Below are 19,251 nucleotides of genomic sequence, written 5' to 3'. Positions count from 1 at the left end.
TAGTGCACTCCCCCCTGTCTGAGTACGGCATAGAGCCACAAGCCGGAGGTCCCTAACAGTACCTAGGTCAGACCGGTACCCGAAGTAAGCAAGTGAGAGCTAGTTTATCTCTCTTAAGTACCGCATCTCTTAGATAACCACACTACCTAAAGGCCACCCTTCTCTATATTTCTCCGGGTATACTAGTTAGAAGACCGTTACACCTCCGTTTCCTGAGAAAATATGATACCCTGAATACTCTCCAGGTGAAGTGCTACAACGGTATTTTCCATGCGATTGCGGATCTTATCTATGAACGTTAAGAAATACCAACAGTGATGTGGCTGCTGAGGCGGTGGTGTCGATTCTGCTTCCCTTCTGGTCCTGCTTCTTGTCATCCTGCCAGGTAAACCAGAAGATCTATGCCTACGAGCACCTTCTCGTGGAACGAGAGGGATGGTTAGCGAATGGCAATTATACAAATGGGACTGTGACACCTCTGGTGTCTGTGTACTAAAAGCCAATTCATTTAATTCATATAAATTATAGAAGGGTTTTAAAAATTAAATTCATAAATAAAAGGTCAAATAAAATTCTAACTACACATTTGAAGCATGGAATATGAGAACAAACATGTTAAAAACATACCCAAATCCTATATAAAAATATGCACAAAAATAAGTTTGGGTTGTTGTTGGTACCTTAAATGACATGTGCTGAATTCAACTTTCAGGCAAATCCCATCAAAAATCAAATAAAAATCAAAGCCCTTTAATGCAAGTTTGGAATTTTAAAATAGTTCAAAATGTGGACTTCAAATGAAAATTTGCCTAAAACAAAAGTTGTAGAACTTGAAAAGTTACACAAGTTTGGTATTCAATACTTTTTCATTTGAGCCCAGGAAGATAGAGCTAATTGTAGTTTATAGAATGGTCCCTAAACTTCTTGGAAATCACAAACTGGTCCCCATCTCCATCTCCCTCTCTGTTTCGCTGCCGCCCGCCCATACGCCGGTGGACCTCGTCCACGGCGCGTCCGCGGCCAACGGGACCCAGGAGGGCCCGTCAGGGACACCTGGATGGCCCCTTGGCTTCTCCTCGCGCACACACGTGTCCCTGGACACTTGGGCGCTTGCCACGCCGCCTGCCATGCGCATCGCCGCCTCCTCCAGCCCCTACCTTGCCGCTGAGTGCTCCTGGCTCTGTTCGACCTCCCCCAGGCCCCGTTTTGCTTCGCCTCGAAGCCCTCCAGCCTATAAATAGGACCAAAACCCCCGCCGTCACACGACCCTCTCGATTTCCCCTTCCTCCACCATCCGCCATCGCCGGCGAGCTCGAGGTCACACGGACAGGCCATCCCCGACCCACATTCCCCATCCGACCTCACCAGCAGCCTCTCCTAGTCCCAGTGGAGCTCACACATGCCCAGAACCCCACCCGAAGCCACCCAAGCTCCGCCGCCCAATCGCGCCGCCGCCAGTGAGCTCAAGGCTCGCCGTGGACCGGCCGATTCCGGCAGCAATCGATCACGACAGCTACCCCAACAGCTTCCTCATGCTCTCGCGGTGCTCATACGCTTGATGTTTGACTACCCCGAGCCCTTCTTCAACCACAACGCCAATGACCCGAACACCACCGCAGCCATCCACGCCGACGACCTCGATTCCGACCACCCCAGCCCCGAACGTCGGCATTGGTAGGTAGCTCTTGAACTCCTCTGCCGAGCGTGCCTCCCAGTCACAGCACCGGTAAGCCCTGCCTAGCAGAACACCACCAGCAAGGTGCGGCTGTGGAGAAGGCCGGTGAAGGACCCGGTTGTAATTTTTCTTTTTCGTTTAAGGGGTTGAGTGCAAGTTTCTCTGAGTTTAGCAGTGAACTTAAAAAATGCGTAATAAATCACAGAAAAATTGTAAAAATGCAAACTAAATTGTTTTGGAACCCTTACATTGAAATCTACAAGTTTTGTTACATGTAAATCTACATAATCCATGCACATTTTAATCTACAAAAAAGAATAGAATAAACACCTAATGTATGTTCTGGTAGTTTTGTTCACTGGATGAACTTGATTTTTGGGTATGTTAATCCTGGTAATGTAATAGGCTTATGGTAAAAAGATGAGACCTGTTTGAATCCCCTAACTTGCTTAAATGACAAAGATTCTTACATCTGTTGTGAACTCCATGTTTTAATGCTGAAAAAGTTGAACATGCTCTGGCTCTGAAATTTTTCTTGGATCAACTAGTAAATGTAATCTTGCTAATCCATAAGTTTGAGAAATGTTTGATCTAGTTTGCTATATATGATGTTTAATGCTTGTTTTACCAACAAAATTCATGGTACATAGTTCTTGTACTTAGAAAAATCTATATTTATTTCTGGAGCCTTGTTTTAGTTCTAGAATCATGCCTGCAAAGGTTGAGCTATATTTACTGAGTATTGATTCAGTTATAAATCACGCTTGTTATATCATGCCTAGGTTTGTTATTTTTGCTCTGGGAGAAATAGTTCATATCGGGTCATGATTTTTGGGCATGTTCTTAGTTAGAATAAATACTTCCTGTGATAATAATTTCACATGTAGCACTGGTCATATTTAATCTCGAATTAATATGTAATTTCATTCAAAGTTAAATGCATAAATAATTAATCTTGAAGAAATAATGCTTGATAATTTTTCTGGAACATGGCTAGAACATATCTAGGTTCTGGTAAAAATTTAAGATCCATAATCCTTGTATAACTCTCTGGAAATTATCTTTTTTGGTAACTTGATAGTTTTGTTAATTTTAGAACTCCTGTTGCTTGAGTAGATAAAATCTGGACAATTTACAGTACTGAGTATATCCTATCTAGATGTTACTGTAAAAATTTTAGCTCCAGAAGCCATGCCTAACAACCTATGCAAATTCATGAAGTCTCTAGGTTAATCTGGTTACATGATTTTTCATGATTAAATGCCTTACTGTTAAGGTCTCAAATTGTTACAGTAAATACTAGACTGTCTAATCTGCTCAACATAAATTTTTCATCATCAGATCATGCGTATATTTTCTGCTATGAAATTAGGAACTTATGCTTATGTTTAAAATCAGGAAACTAACCACCCCACACACTCTTTCAAGAAGATGGTTAATTATAATGACTACTCCATAAATGACTGCCCAATAAATGAACTCACAAAGATCATCATTAAGTTAACTTTTTGTTGGACTACAACTTTATCGTGAAGGAAAGAAATCATTTATCCTATTGTAACCATGAAAATCTTGCATTGCATATAGACGCGGTTAATCTCGCCGACGGTGAGTACGAACTGATCCCTGCGGACTCTCTTGCTGCGTCGGAGGTTAATCTTAATTGTGCTAACATAAACCAAGACCTGGGCCAAGCCCCAGAGGACTCTCAGTTTGACAGTGCCCAAGAAGGCAAGCCTCGGTGCATAACCCATTATTTTCAGCGTTATTATTCATCTAACTATTCATATGTGTTATAATAATTTATTTGCGCATTTATGTTTTCTAGGTGTTGATCAAAAACCTTAGATGCATGACTCCTAGGTACCTATGTTTGATATCCGGTTCTTTTTATCGACTAGTTGCCCCACTAATTAAAAACGGTAGAAGTCAAGTGGTTTCCTGCCTCTCGCGAGCATATAGGAATTGACTGACTTTACCTTTAGCTCAAATATAAGGACAACGGGCGGGGTTTTGTAGTTGTGATACCCCACTGGTGTAGTCAAAAATGGTTAAGGTCGCGGTGTGTGGCTCATTTCGTTAAGCATTTGAAAGTACTAGCCACATGCCGAGAAATATGGTAATCGGTAAGCTTAAGTACCTGATTGGATCAGCGAGTGGAACGACTACCACCCTCTTGGTAGAAGTAGGTGTTATTTTTGTCCGGAAGTACAGGTGCAGAGTGGTCGGACTCTGTAGTCAGGGAGGGTGTCCTGGATCCACGAACTGGAAAGAAAGGGGAAAAGTAGCGTGGGCGAAAGCGAAGTAGATCCCCATGCATGTGTGTTAGGTTCCACTGGCCAGGTTGAAATTCGATTCGGAATCGTCCGCCTCTCACGGCATGAGATTGCTTAACATTTTCGGTCACATAGAGTAACAAGTGGAACATGATGATGATAATACTGCTGGTTGATTAAATGGTTGCTCTACCATGTTTGTGTAGAGTTAGATGCAAACTTAGAATGGTTAAATCAACTAGAATATGGAAAAGTCAAAATTTGTAAATAAGGATCAACTCTTAGTGCCATTTTTGGAAAAACAAACCCCACCAACCAAAGAGCCTTGCATGTCTAGTTATCGGACTATGGTATATCCGGTGACGGTTAAGTCTTGCTGAGTATTAGTATACTCAGCCTTGCTTGTGGCACTGTTTTTCAGGTACTAACTTCGAAGATATGATTGCGAGTCTGACTTGGTCGTGTACTTTGCCTCCGGGCTGGTCTATCGAGTGGGATGGCCCTTCAGCTGGTGCTGACCACCCTCCCACTGAGTGACGCTTTTCGTATGGGCTTTATTGATGCGTCACATGTTTCGCTAGATGTCATTTTACTTCTTCCGCTGAAATAATGAGAATTGAATAATGAGACTTCTATCAAGTGGGATGGCCCTTGAGTTTGGAACTCTTAGTACTTCGCTACTCAGAACATGGTTTGTAATAAATTTACTTTCCTTTGCAAACTCTGATGTTGTATGAAATGTTCTGTGTTGTAATCTCTGGGCTCACCTTCGTGTGAGTGTTGTTTGTGCGATCTTGTAAGAGCGTGGCTTTTATCGAAGCTTCACTCGAGGAACTACCGTGCGTGCCGATTTGGGTCAAACTTGCCTAGCAACGAAGATCAGTGCACCCGGGCCCAATCTTTTGGGTGGTTCCGCCACAGCAGGTATCAAAGCTCGCTGACAGCCTACCAGAGATGGCAACCGCCGTTTTCTAAACAACAAACTAAAAATTGACTTCAAAACTACTTAAGTTTTTGAAAAGTCTAGGATCTCCACGGACAAGTCTAGAACATAAAGCCCTAGGGGATCTTATGGCTATAATTAGGTGGCTTATATTGCATGGCTAACTTCCAGCACATTACATTCTAGTATTTAAATTCCGCAATTTAATTTTGCAACTACATCGTCGCCACGGAGGTATGCTTGCTCAGTCAGCTGAGGGAGTCTGACCTTCCCGTCGGTGATGCGAGCCGAACGCTGGAGCTCAAGCAGTGACCTACTTGAGCTGCTGCCCATATACCAACCTCGGTTGATTATATGGGGAGTAATAGTTCGAAATTGGAATTCAATTCCCCGTCAAAGACGGTACTCGGTCAATACGTTGTTTCGATGACGTATGCTTAACGTTGTCCATACGGCGGTAATTGTATGGATGCCGGTTTTATAGTGATCGGTAATATTTGGGAATGCTTTCGTGAGTGCTGGCACGGAAGGTTCATTTTATATACTATCAATTTTCTACAAGTACGCTAACTCGAAACCGAATCTTAGGCTAGTTAGCTATATCGAGTAGTTATATAGAGAGAGATGTATTATGTATGCCACAGCTAACTAACTGCGCAAGACCAAGGCTACTTGGCGATTATTTTCTTTGGTGAGGACGATTAGGATCTGCATTCATTCTTAAATCTTCAGCAAAGAAACATTTGAAAGAAATTGTAATCAAAAAATTTAAAACCCAGTCCTAAGGATCATGATCTAGGCAATCGGTGAATTCTGGAAATGTTGGTTCCCTCGAATTTTTAAAATATGTAGATCTCCTCAAATCAAGTTTGGTCTGTAAGATGAAATGTAACTACATGTCGGATTGCTATTCCGGCCAGTCCACCAGGGGTGTACCCGGCTGTAGAGTTTCAGGATGGGGATCTCAGGACCAAGAGCTCGATGGTAACACGAAGACGCAGGGACTTAGACATGTTCAGGCTGCGATGTGCGTAATACCCTACGTCCTGTGTTCGAGGTTGTATTAGTGTTTGTGGAATGCTGCGAAAAGAAGGGGTCTCTCTATGGGTCAGCCTACGTCTGCTTTATATAGACTAGGAGCCGTAGGGGTACAAGGAATGATATGCTCGGATTGTTTTACAAGGAAGGAGGTCGGTTAAGATCCCTAGATATCCGGGCTTCTAGCTGGAACCTCTCATCCTAATCCACTGGGGATCCCATCTACGCACAGCCGAGTCCTGCACGCTGAGTAGTCGTAGCCAAGTCATCGAGCAGGGTAGTCTCCCGGGTTCGGGGACCCCACTCGGCAGGGAGGTATATAGATCTACCTCCGTCAAGCCCCCGAGCACCGGAGGGTCGAGTCGAATTTGCCGTACCGAACAAAGTCCTTCGGTGCTCATGATGATTATCTGTCGTTGTTGTAGATCCAGAACGGGATGCACCCCTGGGCGCACCCGTTGGGTGTAGCCCCCGAGCCTCGGAAGGTTTCGGAGAAGCTTTTCGAGGGTCAAAGAAATGATCTTTAACTCTTGTTTGTCCGAATGCTTGAGCATCTAGCCAATATTCTTGTTACACTGATCCCCTGAGGTCATCAGCCTTTAGCCACCTTGAGATTGCCACGGTGACCGAACCCAACTCGGTTACCCCGACCCTAAAGCCCTGGGCAAAGTCACTAAGACTTTCTGAGTAGTTCAAACATCTGGGCCCTGAGGCCTTAGCTGAGTCACGGAGACTCACCGTGTAGTCGCGGCGTCCGGCCCTGAGGCCCTGGTTGAATCACAGAGACACGCCGAGTCGTAGGTGGCGCCGAGCACCCGAGCAGGGTCGCTAGCAGAGTCACGGATATCCACCGGGTAGTCACGGCGTCCAGGCCTTGAGGCCCTGGCTGGGTCACAGAGACACGCCGGGTTGTAGGTGGCACCCAGCCCCCGAGCAGGGTTGCTGGCGGAGTCACGGAGATGCGCCGAGTAGTCACGGCGTCCGGGTCCTGAGGCCCTAGCTGGGTCATGGAGACACGTCGTGTCGTAAGTGGTGCCCATCCCCCGAGCAGGGTCGCTGGCAGAGTCACGAAGACACGCCGAGTAGTCATGGCATCCGGGCCCTTAGGCCCTAGCTGGGTCTCAGAGACAAGCCGGGTCGTAAGTGGCGCCCAGCCCCCAAGTAGGGTCGCTCGCGGAGTCATGGAGATGCGTCGAGTAGTCATGGCGTCCGGGCCCTGAGGCCCTAGCTGGGTCTCAGAGACACGCCGGGTCGTAAGTGGTGCCTAGCCCCCGAGCAGGGTCGCTGGCGGAGTCACGGAGACGTGCCGAGTAGTCACGGCGTCCGGGCCCTGAGGCCTTGGCTGGGTCACGGAGACACGCCAGGTCGTTCCCAGGAATATTCGGACCATATTCGCATTAAGGTGAAAATCGAACCGTTACTTCTCTGTGCGAATCTGTCGCGGCTGACAAAGTAGCGGGGTCATCAGAGGCAACGGTAAAAAGAAAGTTACTATTTATCCCGCTTCATCCACCGTGAGATCGCTGGCCTGATCTAATCCGGCCGTTGATTTTGGACCCTGCCCGTTGTGGGGCCTCCAATATTTAAACAAGGGAGGCGGCACGGAGCGGCCACCCTGTTCCCGAGCGCTCCAGAACTTTCCACCACCTTAGTTAACCCGAGGAGTTTTCAGAGCTCTCGGCTTTCATCTTCCTCGCGATTTCCTCCCCTCGCCTGAGCTTCGCCACCATCGCCATGGCCGCCTCACCCGCCGCGTCTCCGTCTTCGACCTCGAGGAGCTCCGGAGAGGCTTCGCCACCGTCATCGTCCTGGCAGAAGTGCTCGCTTCAAGAGAGCGACATCCAGGACATGGTGAAGTGCGGCATCCTCCTGGAGAAGCAGATCTCTGGGTGGCGGTGCTGCTACGGAGAGGAATTCCCGTCGGAGGACACAAACCAGACGGTCGTGTTCAAGTCCTTCTATGAGAAGGGCTTCGCGCTGCCCGCGGGGGCCTTTTTCCGCGGGCTTCTTCATTTCTACAGGCTCGAGGTAACTCATCTCAAGCCCAACTCCATTTCTCAGATCGCCATCTTCATACACCTCTGCGAGGGGTACTTGGGGATCGCCCCCCCATTTCAATCTATGACGGGCTCTATACCGCTTCAAGGGGCACCCGTCCAACATTCGCCGGTATGTTGTGGGTGGGGCCGCCTTCTCGCTGCGCCAGTGGAGCGTCTACCCCAACTTCGAGCTCCGCGACACCAACAAGGGGTGGGCGCGGGAATGGCTCGTGGTGGCTCCCGGCATGCACTGGCCGCGCGCTGGAGTATATGGCGTGCTGCGAGGAGCCGCCGACCACCGAGGAGATGGCGCAGGTGGAGCGCCTCCTCAAGGAGATCACCGACTTGTCAGCGCAAGGTTTGACGGGGGCCACGGTGGCCATATCCTTCTGCAGATGGCTCACGCAGTAGATCTAGGAGAGGGTCCACCCGGCCTTTGAGTACTGGGGTCATCGGGACCCAACCCGGGGGCAGGATCGGAAGGTCCCCCGGGAGGAGATCACAAACCGGGTCGCCCGCATCATGGTGGGGCAGATCCGGGACAAGGGCTGCCCAAAAGCCCACTGCCTGAAGTGGCCGACCGATGCCGTAAGTTTTCTTGAATCTTCCTAGTTGTTTTGTGCATTCCGAGTTGTTTCATCTGTTTTTGCTCTGTTTTTCCTAGCGCACCCATTGGGTGTTAACACAACTTGGATCTTCTGCAGGCTAAGGTCTTGGAGTACTGGTCCCCCGCTCCTCTGCCTGAGGGGGACCCTGGGAAGGATGCCGCCGCCCCCGTCGAGCTGTGCCAGCCAGTGGAGGAGGAGGCCGAGTTCTCCTCCGACTCCTCCGTGGGGAGTGAGCCGAAGGTGGAGATCACCGGAACCTCGGGGCCGCCACTATCGGCCACCCTGAGGAGGAAGATGCGTCGCGCCGTCAAGAAGATCCCGCTGTCGAAGGTGGGGTTGCCGGTGGCGCAATAGATGCTGAGGAGCTCGACCCGGACGGGGATGAGCAAGGTCCGGGGGACATCGGCGCCCCCGGCCACTGCTGAGGTGGGGTCGGCATCGGCCGGCCCCCAAGCTGAGAAGGTGGCGGCCTAGATGCTGGGTGAGCTACATGGGGATGTGATGCCCCTGCGTGTCGTCTCTGGGGCTCCGCTGGCAACGCCGCTGAAGCTGAAGTTCCCGCTGTGTCACAGCGGCAGGTAAGTTCTTGAATCTTGATCCTTGTTCTTGCTTAATTTTTACTTTCTAGAGCTGTGCTGAGCGCCCTTGTTGTTAGTGTAGGAGGGCGTCGCTTAGCGGCGCCAAGAGGAAGGCGGAGGAGTCGTCCAACGAGGGCGGCTCCAGTGATGCCGCAATGCTGACCTCGCCGCGGGCGAGTCCGACGAAGAGCTGCGCCGCCGCGAGGAGGCGAAGAAGCAGCAGCAGGAGGAGGCCAGGAACAGGGTCTCCCCTCCTCTCCATGACGTGTGTAAGGAACATGGCACCATTTATGCCATTTCAAGTGATTTTGATGATCAAATGACAACACAACACTTGGACTAATATGATTGTTAAGATGACCATTCTCAGGCTTTTAGGTTCAAGTGATGACAAAGAGGAAGAGAAGATAGGCGTAGCAAGGCCCAAAGCATCGGATCAAGAGCACCGGAAGAACCGATGCCTAAGCATCGGTGCATCCGACGCTTGTCGGAAGAACCGGCGCTATGAAGTTTGGTGCAGGAGGAAATCGAAGCCAAGTCAGCCAATAGGCACCGGTTGAACCGACGGTCCAAGAAAAGGGCATCGGTGCATTGGGCGTCCTTTGTTCCAGAGACGATGTCAAGTGCCCAGGAGAAGGTTCTTCATTACCTATTTAACCAACGGTGCATCGGAGTATGGCATCGGTGCAATGACGTCAGCGCCCAGGAGAAGATTCTTAAGCACCGGATGAACCGGTGATGCATCGGTACAAAGCATCGGTTCAACCGGTGATCACTACGTCAGCTGTCAGAAGCTCAATGGCTACTTCGGTTTATGAGTGACCGGATGAACCGACGCTACCCCTGCCAGAGGCATCGGTTCTTCCGGTGATACGCAGAATTTCAGCTGACCATTGGAGCAAGGGCTACAAGACTTGGTGGCCTATATATACGCCTCACCCCGGCCATTTGAAGTTTGCTGGAGTTGCTGGACATCCCACACACACCCAAGAACATCTCCAACCACTATAGAGCTTCATTGTACATCATATAGGCTTAAGCACACTTGTGAGAGTGCTTAGTGCTTGTAATAGGGATTAGTTCTTGCGAGAGCTCCCTTGAGAGAAGTCTTGCTGCGGCAAGCAACTTGTGATCCGTCGTGTGACCCTCCGTCTTGGTGTGGAGTGGCAACGACACTTTGTGCGGGGGAAGAGGAGGCCCCCTCCTTGGTGGAGAAGCTCCGTAGTGGATTACGGCCGGGTGACCGAGAGAGACGGTGGCGGTGCACGAGACTCGGTGTCTTAGGGGCACTTGCCTTTGCTTGCCGGCATCGCCTTGGTGGTGAAGTGCAAGACGGTGATCGGAAGAGCCTCGGTGTCCCGTGGACGTAGGCGTTTGTGCCGAACCACGTTACATGACCGTGTCTACTCGGGAGTTTGCATCCCTCTTGCACTTACCTCTTTACTTACCGCTTTACGTTTCCGCATTTACTCTATCTTGCGTACCTTTACTTTCCTAGTTAGTTTGATTAGGTTTGGCTAGGTTGCAAGTCTTTTAGGGGTAAGTAGAGAGTAGCATAGATAAACCTTAGTCATAACTAGCATGTATAGGACGTGTTAGGTTTATCTTATGCAAATAGTTTGAGCCCTAGGTTAAAAAGCGATTAGTGACCCTATTCACCCCCTCCCCCTCTAGGGTCGGACACCCCGGTGATCCTTACAACGTGGTGATGCAAGATCTGCCCCGTGACGAAGGGGCGACGGACATTGAGGTCGAGGCCTGCGAGGTCCCGGCCATCAATGCAGAAAGGACCCGGGCCGAGGCCCCCGAGGGGGTTAGGACCCCGCCGGCCAAGGAGGAGGCCGAGGAGGACGAGGACGAGGAGGGAGATGGCACGGTCTCTGGCAAGCTCGTGGTGTCCGCCAAGCTCGCCCAGGGACTGGTCGAGGTGAGTCTCCTGCCCCTCTCCGTTTGTGAAGCCGACTTGTTCTTGTAGACGTTGTCTTGTAATGCGTAGTTATTCTTCAGGCTCTGGTGGAGCTATCGGAGCAGGCCGCCCAGGAGCTGGCCGAGGGGAGCACCGCCATCAGTCGGGTGGTGGGGCTAGAGGCCAAGGTGGCCGAGCTGGAGGCGCGGAACCGCCAGTTGGAGGCCGACAAGGTGAAGGCCGAGGATTCTCTACGCAAGGAGAAGCGCGGTAAGGATTCGGTTCGGTGTCTGCCGAGTCCTTTTCACACTATTTTGTCTCTGACTTGCTTTTGTTTAGAGCTGGAGATTGCACCAAGGCCAAGGAGGAGCTGCAGAAGCTCCGGGATGTGGCTGAGGCACGTGAGGCCACCACCGAGGAGAAGCGTCGCCTGGAGCAGCAGGCTCGACGTGGTACGATCCGGAAATCATACTGCTATGTGCTTTCTGTCATTTTCTTTGGCTTGGGCTGACCCAGCCGGGTACTTTTTGCAGAAGCGGAGAAACAGGCAGCACAGGGCCGAGCGACACTAGATCGCCTAAGCAGGCCACTGGAGGCACCGCTTGGGGTGTTCGAGCCTGAGGGTGTGGCGGCAGCCGAGAGCCTGTCTGAGAGGCTGGAGGCATCCCGCAGCCGACTAGAGGCCTTCATCAGGGGAGCTGCGAAGGATGCCATGCAGCATACCCTGGGTCTGGTGAAGACCCACCTCTCGGAAGCGGATCTAGATCTAGTGGGAGACGGCGTCCCCGAAGACTACTCTGACGCAGAGTGGGAGGCCAACCACACTGCTATCCTGGAGATCGCCGAGCGCATCGTGGTCGAGCTGTAGGCTGCCGGTCTCCATGGATTTCTTTTGTTTATTTTGCTGCATGGACAGTTGGTCAGAGTGGACCAGCAAAAAACAATATTTATGTAAATAATGTTTTAATTTTATTTGATGTTAAATTATGCCCGCAGTCCGAGTTCTTTACTGAATTTGCCGAGTAGGTGGAAAACGATCTCTGAGCCCTTTTGATAGCGCTTGAGAGTAGATCATCAATGTGCGTGGTTAGTTAGGGTGACACAGAGTGGTTCCTGGATGTACTCGGCTGTGTTCAGTAAAGGCGAACCGGGTTGTTCCTGTCCGACTGGTCGGACTCCGAGTGGGGGCTGACTGGGAGGCCGAGACGCAGCCCCCGAGCGTGTTGAAAATGACTCGGTGAAGAACAAAAATAAGTAGAATGCGACATGTAAATGCAACAAATTTTATTGAATGGGTGGATGGGTACATAGCTTTGCATTTTCTTCGCTTCTACGGATAGAAGTGGCATAGGTGCTCGATATTCCATGGGTTGCCCACGTCTGTACCATCTGGCCTTTGTAGGTGGTAGGTTCCGGGAACCACTATCCCATTGACTACAAAGGGGCCTTCCAATGGGGAAGACAACTTGTGAGCGCCGGTGGTCGACTGGATTCGTCGCAAAACCAGGTCGCCGACGTTGAAGTCGCGCTCATGGACATTGCGATCATGATAGCGCCGGAGCTGCTGCTCATATCTCGCATGCTGAGTGGTGGCCGTCAGGTGGTGCTCCTCTGCCAAGTCGATGTCGGTGCATCGAGTCGCTTCGGCCTCGTTTTCGTCATAGTTCTGGATGTGCGGAGCACCAAAAGCTATGTCCGATGGCAAGACTGCTTCAGAACCATGCACCATGAAGAATGGCGAATAACCGGTGGCCCGGCTTCTCTATGTGCGGAGTCCCCAAACTACTCTTGGTAGTTCTTGGAGCCACTTTGCACCATACTTTTCGATCTGATCGAAAATTCTGGCTTTGCGCCCTAGAGGATCAAGCCGTTGGCCCTTTCAACTTGGCCATTGCACCTGGGGTGCGCCACGGAGGAGTAGTAGACGTCGATGCAGCTTTCTTGGCAGTAGTCCCAAAACTCGAAGCCCGTGAATGAAGTACCCAGATCTGTGATGATCCAGTTAGTGTTGAAGCTCACCAACAATCATTTCCAGGCGTCAACTTGATCAGAAAATCATAAGAGTTTACATTTCTTACACGCATCCTTATCCAATAAAGTCCTTAAACAACACTTTACCTTCTAGAATATGCAAGTTGTGTTTTTGAGCTAATATGCAAGTTGCAAGCACACTTTGGCCCAGCAGAAAGTCACAGAAAATATCAGAGTACCGATTCAGGCTCAAATGGACCAAGTGTAGCCCAAGAACCGAAGCAAAACAAGTCAAGACAGTCCATCCCCAGCGTCGATCAGACAAGGAGGCCCAGACAAGCCCAACCCCCAGCAGTTGGGGGCGGTTGCCGGCCAAGGCAGGCCAGCCGACCTATAGGTCGGCCAACCAGGCCCATGGGCCCCACCGCCTCAACTTTGCCATGTGGCGCCTCCCTGTTGCTCCTTTAGGTCGGTTTGGGGTGCTGCGGCCGGTGGCTCCCTCGTACAAATACAAGGGAGGGGGTAGAGAATGAGGACACACACACATCTCACTTCACTCACCTCTCAAGTTCCTTCTTGCATAGTCTTTAGGCTTACTGGAGTTTAGGAGAAGTCTAGGAGTCATCGAGTCACCGGTGTTGCTCGAGAGTCTGGTATGGGTTCATCTCTAGTTCTTTCTTGTAATATTCAGTCGTTTGTAATAGAATTAGACAATGGTTACCGATATTTACTTGAAGTATATTCTGAGTTATCGAGTATATGCTTCTTGATATGGTTGTGTTATCATCCTATGCTTGCATTGTATGATCGCCCTGTGCTGGAGATGTTTAGTCTTTTGTTCTTAGAACTCTATCAACTGCTCCAGTATTCTTATGATTGTTCTAGTGTGATGTCTGTCCATCCGGAGGGTGGGGGCTCCGCGCGGGACACTAGAGTATCCCTTACTAGTGTAGACATGGTGTCTAGATTAGTTAAGTGTTGCTGGATGTCAACTATATCCACGGTTTGTAGAGGTAGCCGGCACGTGGTGACAGCCCTGTCCGAGCCTTTTAGTAATCCTCCACGTTCGGTATGGGGGGTAGGAGGTACATAAAGTCGCCAGGGTGTACGGGCTCCTCCCTGTTGTGTAGTTTAATCTCTGATGAGCTAACCAATGAGAAAGTGTAGATATAGCTAGCCTAGCACAGCTGACTCGAGCTCTGACTTTTACCTTGCTTCCAGCCTAAAGCATTTTTTATCTTTCTTTTATTTATTTATCCGAGAGGGTAGTTTGTGTGTGTGTCACACTACCTCCTACCATGTTATTATCTTACCCCTGTTTATGCATGAGAATATCCAATCTAGATAGAGTTCACCCACTAATCTATATATTCTCTCACTCACCGCCTTCCCTGCGGAAATATAAATGACACCCTGGTATACTCCTGGGTAAAATTCTACAGCGGTATTCCATGCGCTTGCGGATTCATTCGTGGTTCATGAAATACTGCCACCCCAAATTAGCGTCTGCGGGCGTCATCGCTGGTGACGTTGGTAGGCGCCAACAGTTAGGCACCCCGAATCGGTGTGATATCTCCTCGATGAACTCGGCTGCCTTGGCTGTTGTAGTGGCTGTCACTGGCTTGACTTCGATCTATTTTGTGAACTTGTCGATCGCCACGAATATATGGTTGTATCCGCCGACGGCCGTCTTTAGGGGTTCACCGAGTCGAGTCCCCAATAGGCGAATGGCCAGGAAGGCGGTATAGTCCGTAGGGCCTGAGCCGGGACGTGCTACTGCTTGGAGAAGAACTGGCACCCGAGACTTCGCCTGACGATATCTCGGGCGTCAGCTAGGGCCGAAGGCTAGTAGAAGCCTGATCGAAAGGCTTTCCCCACGAGGGAAGAGGCACCTGCATGGTTACCGCAGATACCCGAGTGGATATCGCTAAGGAATCAGACTCCTTCATCCTATGTAATGCATTTGCACAAGGTTCTTGAGGAAGCCGAGTGTCTGAACAACTCGGTTCCTATGATGACGTAGTTGCTTGAATGGCGAGCAAGCTTCTCATGCTCCTTTCCCTTTGGATAGCTTTTGTTGTTCTTGACGAAGTCGATGATTGGGGAGCGCCAGTCGGTGTCGAGGGTTAGGACCTGCTGCCCTATGGCCGGGACCAAGTCGGGCTTTGTAGGAGGCTCCTCTTCCATCTTGACCGTAGGGCTGTTGAGTGCTTCAATGAACACGCCGGGTGGTATGATGGACCACTTGGATCCAAGCTTGGATAGAACATCAGCCGCCACATTGTCGTCCCAAGGGACGTGGTGGAACTCCAAACTGTAAAACTTGGCTTCGAGCTTCCTGGTTTCCCTGCAGTAAGCGTCCATTTTCTCCTTGGTGCACTCCCAGTCCTTGTTAACTTGTTGTATAACGACTTTGGAGTCACCATAAGCCAACAGATGCTTGATGTCGAGCGTGACAGCGATCCGAAGACCGTGGATGAGAGCTTCGTACTCAGCAGCACTGTTGGTAGCCTTGAAAAGTAGCTGGAGGACATATTTGAGTTGTTCGCCTTTCGGGGAGATGAAGAGGACTCCAGCGCCGGCTCCATCGCGGTTGAGGGCGCCGTCGAAGTACATGATCTAGTGCTCGAATCTGGTGTCGGGTGGAGGATCTTGGATCTCGGTCCACTCAGCATTGAAGTCGGCCAACGCCTGAGACTTGATGGTGGAACGCGGCGTGAATTCAATCGAGAATGCGCCGAGTTCTACTGACCATTTGATGACTCGGTCGTTGGCATCCTTATTGTGCAGGATGTCGCCGAGTGGATACGATGAGGCCACCTTGATCTTGTGGGCCTGGAAGTAGCGCCGGAGCTTTCTTGACATGATGAGGATGGCGTACAGCAGCTTCTGAACTTGAGGGTAGCGTGCCTTGGACTCGCCGAGTACTTCACTGATGAAGTAGACGGGTCGCTGCACCTTGTAGATGGAACCCGGCTCATCGCGCTCGATGACCAGGACGGTACTCACCACATTGGTAGTGGCGGCAATGTACAGGAGGAGGACTTCCCCGTCTTCTGGTGCTGTCAGGACGGGCGGCGAGGTGAGGAAGTCCTTGAGCTCCTAGAATGCTTTGGAAGCATCGTCGTTCCACTCGAACTTGTCGGACTTCCGGAGAAGTTTGAAGAAGGGTAGGCCTCTGTAGTCGAGTCGGCTTATGAACCTACTCAAGGCAGCCATGCACCCTGTGAGCTTCATCAGGTCCTTTTTGCTCCTGGGATGCTTCATGAACCTAATGGTGTTGACCTTGGTGGGGTTAGCTTCGATGCCTCGGCTACTGACTATGAAGCCGAGTAGTTTTCCGGACGAGACACCAAACACACACTTGGTCGGGTTGAGCTTCCATTTGAATTTCCTGAGATTTTCAAATGTCTCGGAGAGGTCCATAATGAACTGATCATTACGTTACGACATCATCGACATAGGCCTCGGCGTTGCGCCCGATCTGCCCCTGGAGGCATCTCTGAATGGCCTTCTGGTATGTGGCGCCGGCATTCTTGAGGCCGAACATCATGGTGTTGTAGCAGTAGGCCCCGATGGGGGTGATGAAGGATGTCTTCTCTTGATCCGATTCCTTGAGGGCAATCTGGTGGTACCCTAAATAATAGTCAAGAAAAGAAAGGAGAATGCACCCGGTCGTCGAGTCAACGACCTGATCGATGCGTGGCAGAGGAAAGGGGTCCTTATGGCAGTGTTTGTTGAGGTCGGTATAGTCAACACACATTCTCCATTCACCATTTTTCTTTTTTACAACGACTGGGTTTGCCAGCCAATCTGGGGGTGCGACTTCTCTGATGAAACCGGCGGCGAGGAGCCGGGTTACTTCTACCCTAATAGCCTCCTTTCGATCCTGCCTGAAGCGACGGAGCCGTTGCTTGACAGGCTTTGCCTTCTTGTCGAGATCTAAGGAGTGCTCAGCCTCCTCCCTTGGGACTCCGGGCATGTCAGATGGCTTCCATGCGAAGATGTCCCAATTCTCCCGGAGGAAGGCGGTGAGCGCGCCTTCCTACGCCGAGTCGAGGCTGGCCCCGATCACGGCGGTCTTGTGCGGTTCGTCGTCCCGAAGGATGATGGTTTTGGTCGTCACGGCTGGCGCGAGCTGCGACTCGGAAGTCGACTCCTTGGCGGGGATCTGCTGCTGATCCGCCGGAAGGTTCTTTGCTGCCTGGGCAACAAGAACCGAGTTCCTGGATCGTTCCAGGGTGTCAGAGAGTTTGATGTTCTTGGCCTCACACGCGTAGGAGGTCTGCAGATCTCCGTAGGCCGAGAGGACCCCTTTGGAGCTGGCATCTTCAGGAGAAGATACGTGTGGTTGGGGATCGCCATGAACTTGGCGAGGGAGGGTCTTCCCAGGATGGCGTGGTAGGAGGTCTCGAACTCGGCGACGTCGAAGTTGACGTACTCGGTGTGGTAGTTGTCGTGGGTGCCGAAGGTGACCGGCAGAGTGGCCCGGCCGACCGGAGTCGACCTGGCTCCGGGGATGATGCCGTAGAAGGCCTGATCGGATGGGACCAGGGAGGTCATGTCGTAGCCCATGCTCTCCAATGTGCTGGCGAAGATGATGTCGAGGACGCTGCCACAGTCAATGAGTACTTTAGCCAGGCGGACCTGGCTCACCACCGGGCTGACCACAAGGTGGTAGGCAACCAGCCTGGGCAGGTGGACGCAGTGGTCACGGCGGTCGAATGTGATCGGCGTCTCCGACCACCGACGGGGTTCAACCGAGTGTTTGAACACCAGGTTGAGTTCGCGATCATCCAGCTTGAGCTTGCGCCGGCACGATAGCTTGCTGGGGCCGCCGTATATGAAGTTGATGGCCCTGTCTTCTTCCTGGATGTTCCCTGGGGAATCTTCCCTCTGCTCATCGTCATCTCGCCTGGGCGAGTTGCGCCTCCGTCGGCGCACCCAGGTGGTTCTGGAACCACCCGGCCTGTCGCGGTCGTCGCGGCAGGGTCGCTTGGGGTCATCATCCTTGATGACGCCATTGGAGAGAGTTTGGAACTCTCGGGCAGTGTGGTTTGTGTCCTTGTGCCAAGGACACTTGCCATCCAGGAGCCGGTCCAGGTCCGCTTGGTTGAGGGTGGAGCGGAACTGGGACCTTTCGGCGACAGCGACGGTGTTCTTGGGGCCACGCTTGCGGTCCCGGTTGTTGGACGACTCGGCACAGTCGTGCTTCTTCTCGTGGCAAGGTGGGGGATCGTCACGTCGGTGTTCTGAGTGATTGTCCCGTTGAGGGGGATGCTCAGAGGAGTCGTCTTGGGTCTTGTGCCGGCGGTGAGCTCGCTCGGCATCTTCCATGTCGGTGTGCTTGTTGACGACCAACATCATGTCGCCCACAGTCTTGGGGTTGCTCTCGAACATCTTCCTCCATAGTTTGATGTTATGGAGGCCTTCGTTGAAGTGGTAGATAACGTCCCTATCATCAGCTTCCATAATGGTATTACAGTTAGCAAAGTACCTCTTGATGTAGTCGTGGAGGGACTCGTTCGGTTGCTGTTTGATGCTGGCCAGATCCCATCTGGTTTTGGGACCCGGGTAGGATGCTTGGTAGTACTGGACGAAGGCGTTGCAGAGGTCCTGCCAGCTGTTGATAGAGCCGACAGGGAGTGCTTCGAGCCAGTTGAGGGCGTGGCAACTCATCATGACCGGGAAGTAGGCAGCCATGATGTCATTGTCGCCGCGAGCAGCTCAGACGGTGATGGAGTAGGTGCGCAGCCACATCTTGGGGTCCGACTCATCGTCGTACTTCTCGATCCCAGTAGGCTTGAAGGTGGCGGGCCATTGGATGGTCCGGAGCCGACTGGAGAAGGCAAAGAAGCCGTCGAGGTTGTTGTCGGGTTCGTAGTCGCGGCGGGGTCATCGTGGATGGTTGTCGCCCCGGCGATCGCAGTTTTGGTGGTCGGCATTGGGGACACCATGTTCCTCGTCGTACTGGCGATGTCGCTCGCGCTCGGCGGCGTCGCGTTGGCGGTGATGGTTGTTGATGCGTTGACACAGATCTTGTTGGTTGAGCTAGAGACGGAGGTCGTTCTGGTTGACCTCTCCGTCGTCACCGTGGGGTCGTGTTGAGTGGTGGCTCGACTGGGCGTGGTAGGCTGAGTTGTCCTCGCAGCTGCTAGGCTTGCGTGGCAGCCACATGCAGACGAGCGCGAGCCTTGATGATCTCAGGGGTCTCCTG

The 19,251-nt window shown here is 51.5% G+C and overlaps 1 protein-coding gene across 1 annotated transcript; it reads right to left on the bottom strand.

The window, feature by feature from the left end:
• Positions 1-12,917: 12,917 nt before the first annotated feature.
• Positions 12,918-15,650, bottom strand: LOC120684907. Its single transcript, XM_039966771.1, has 2 exons — positions 15,062-15,650; positions 12,918-13,051 (listed from the first exon to the last, which is right to left on the bottom strand). The coding sequence occupies exons 1-2, from the start codon at positions 15,648-15,650 to the stop codon at positions 12,918-12,920; spliced, it is 723 nt and encodes a 240-aa protein (XP_039822705.1).
• Positions 15,651-19,251: the final 3,601 nt, after the last annotated feature.

This window comes from Panicum virgatum, chromosome 8N (assembly GCF_016808335.1).
Source record: "Panicum virgatum strain AP13 chromosome 8N, P.virgatum_v5, whole genome shotgun sequence".
Classification (NCBI taxonomy): domain Eukaryota; kingdom Viridiplantae; phylum Streptophyta; class Magnoliopsida; order Poales; family Poaceae; genus Panicum; species Panicum virgatum.
This window is presented reverse-complemented; position numbering and strand designations above follow the sequence as displayed.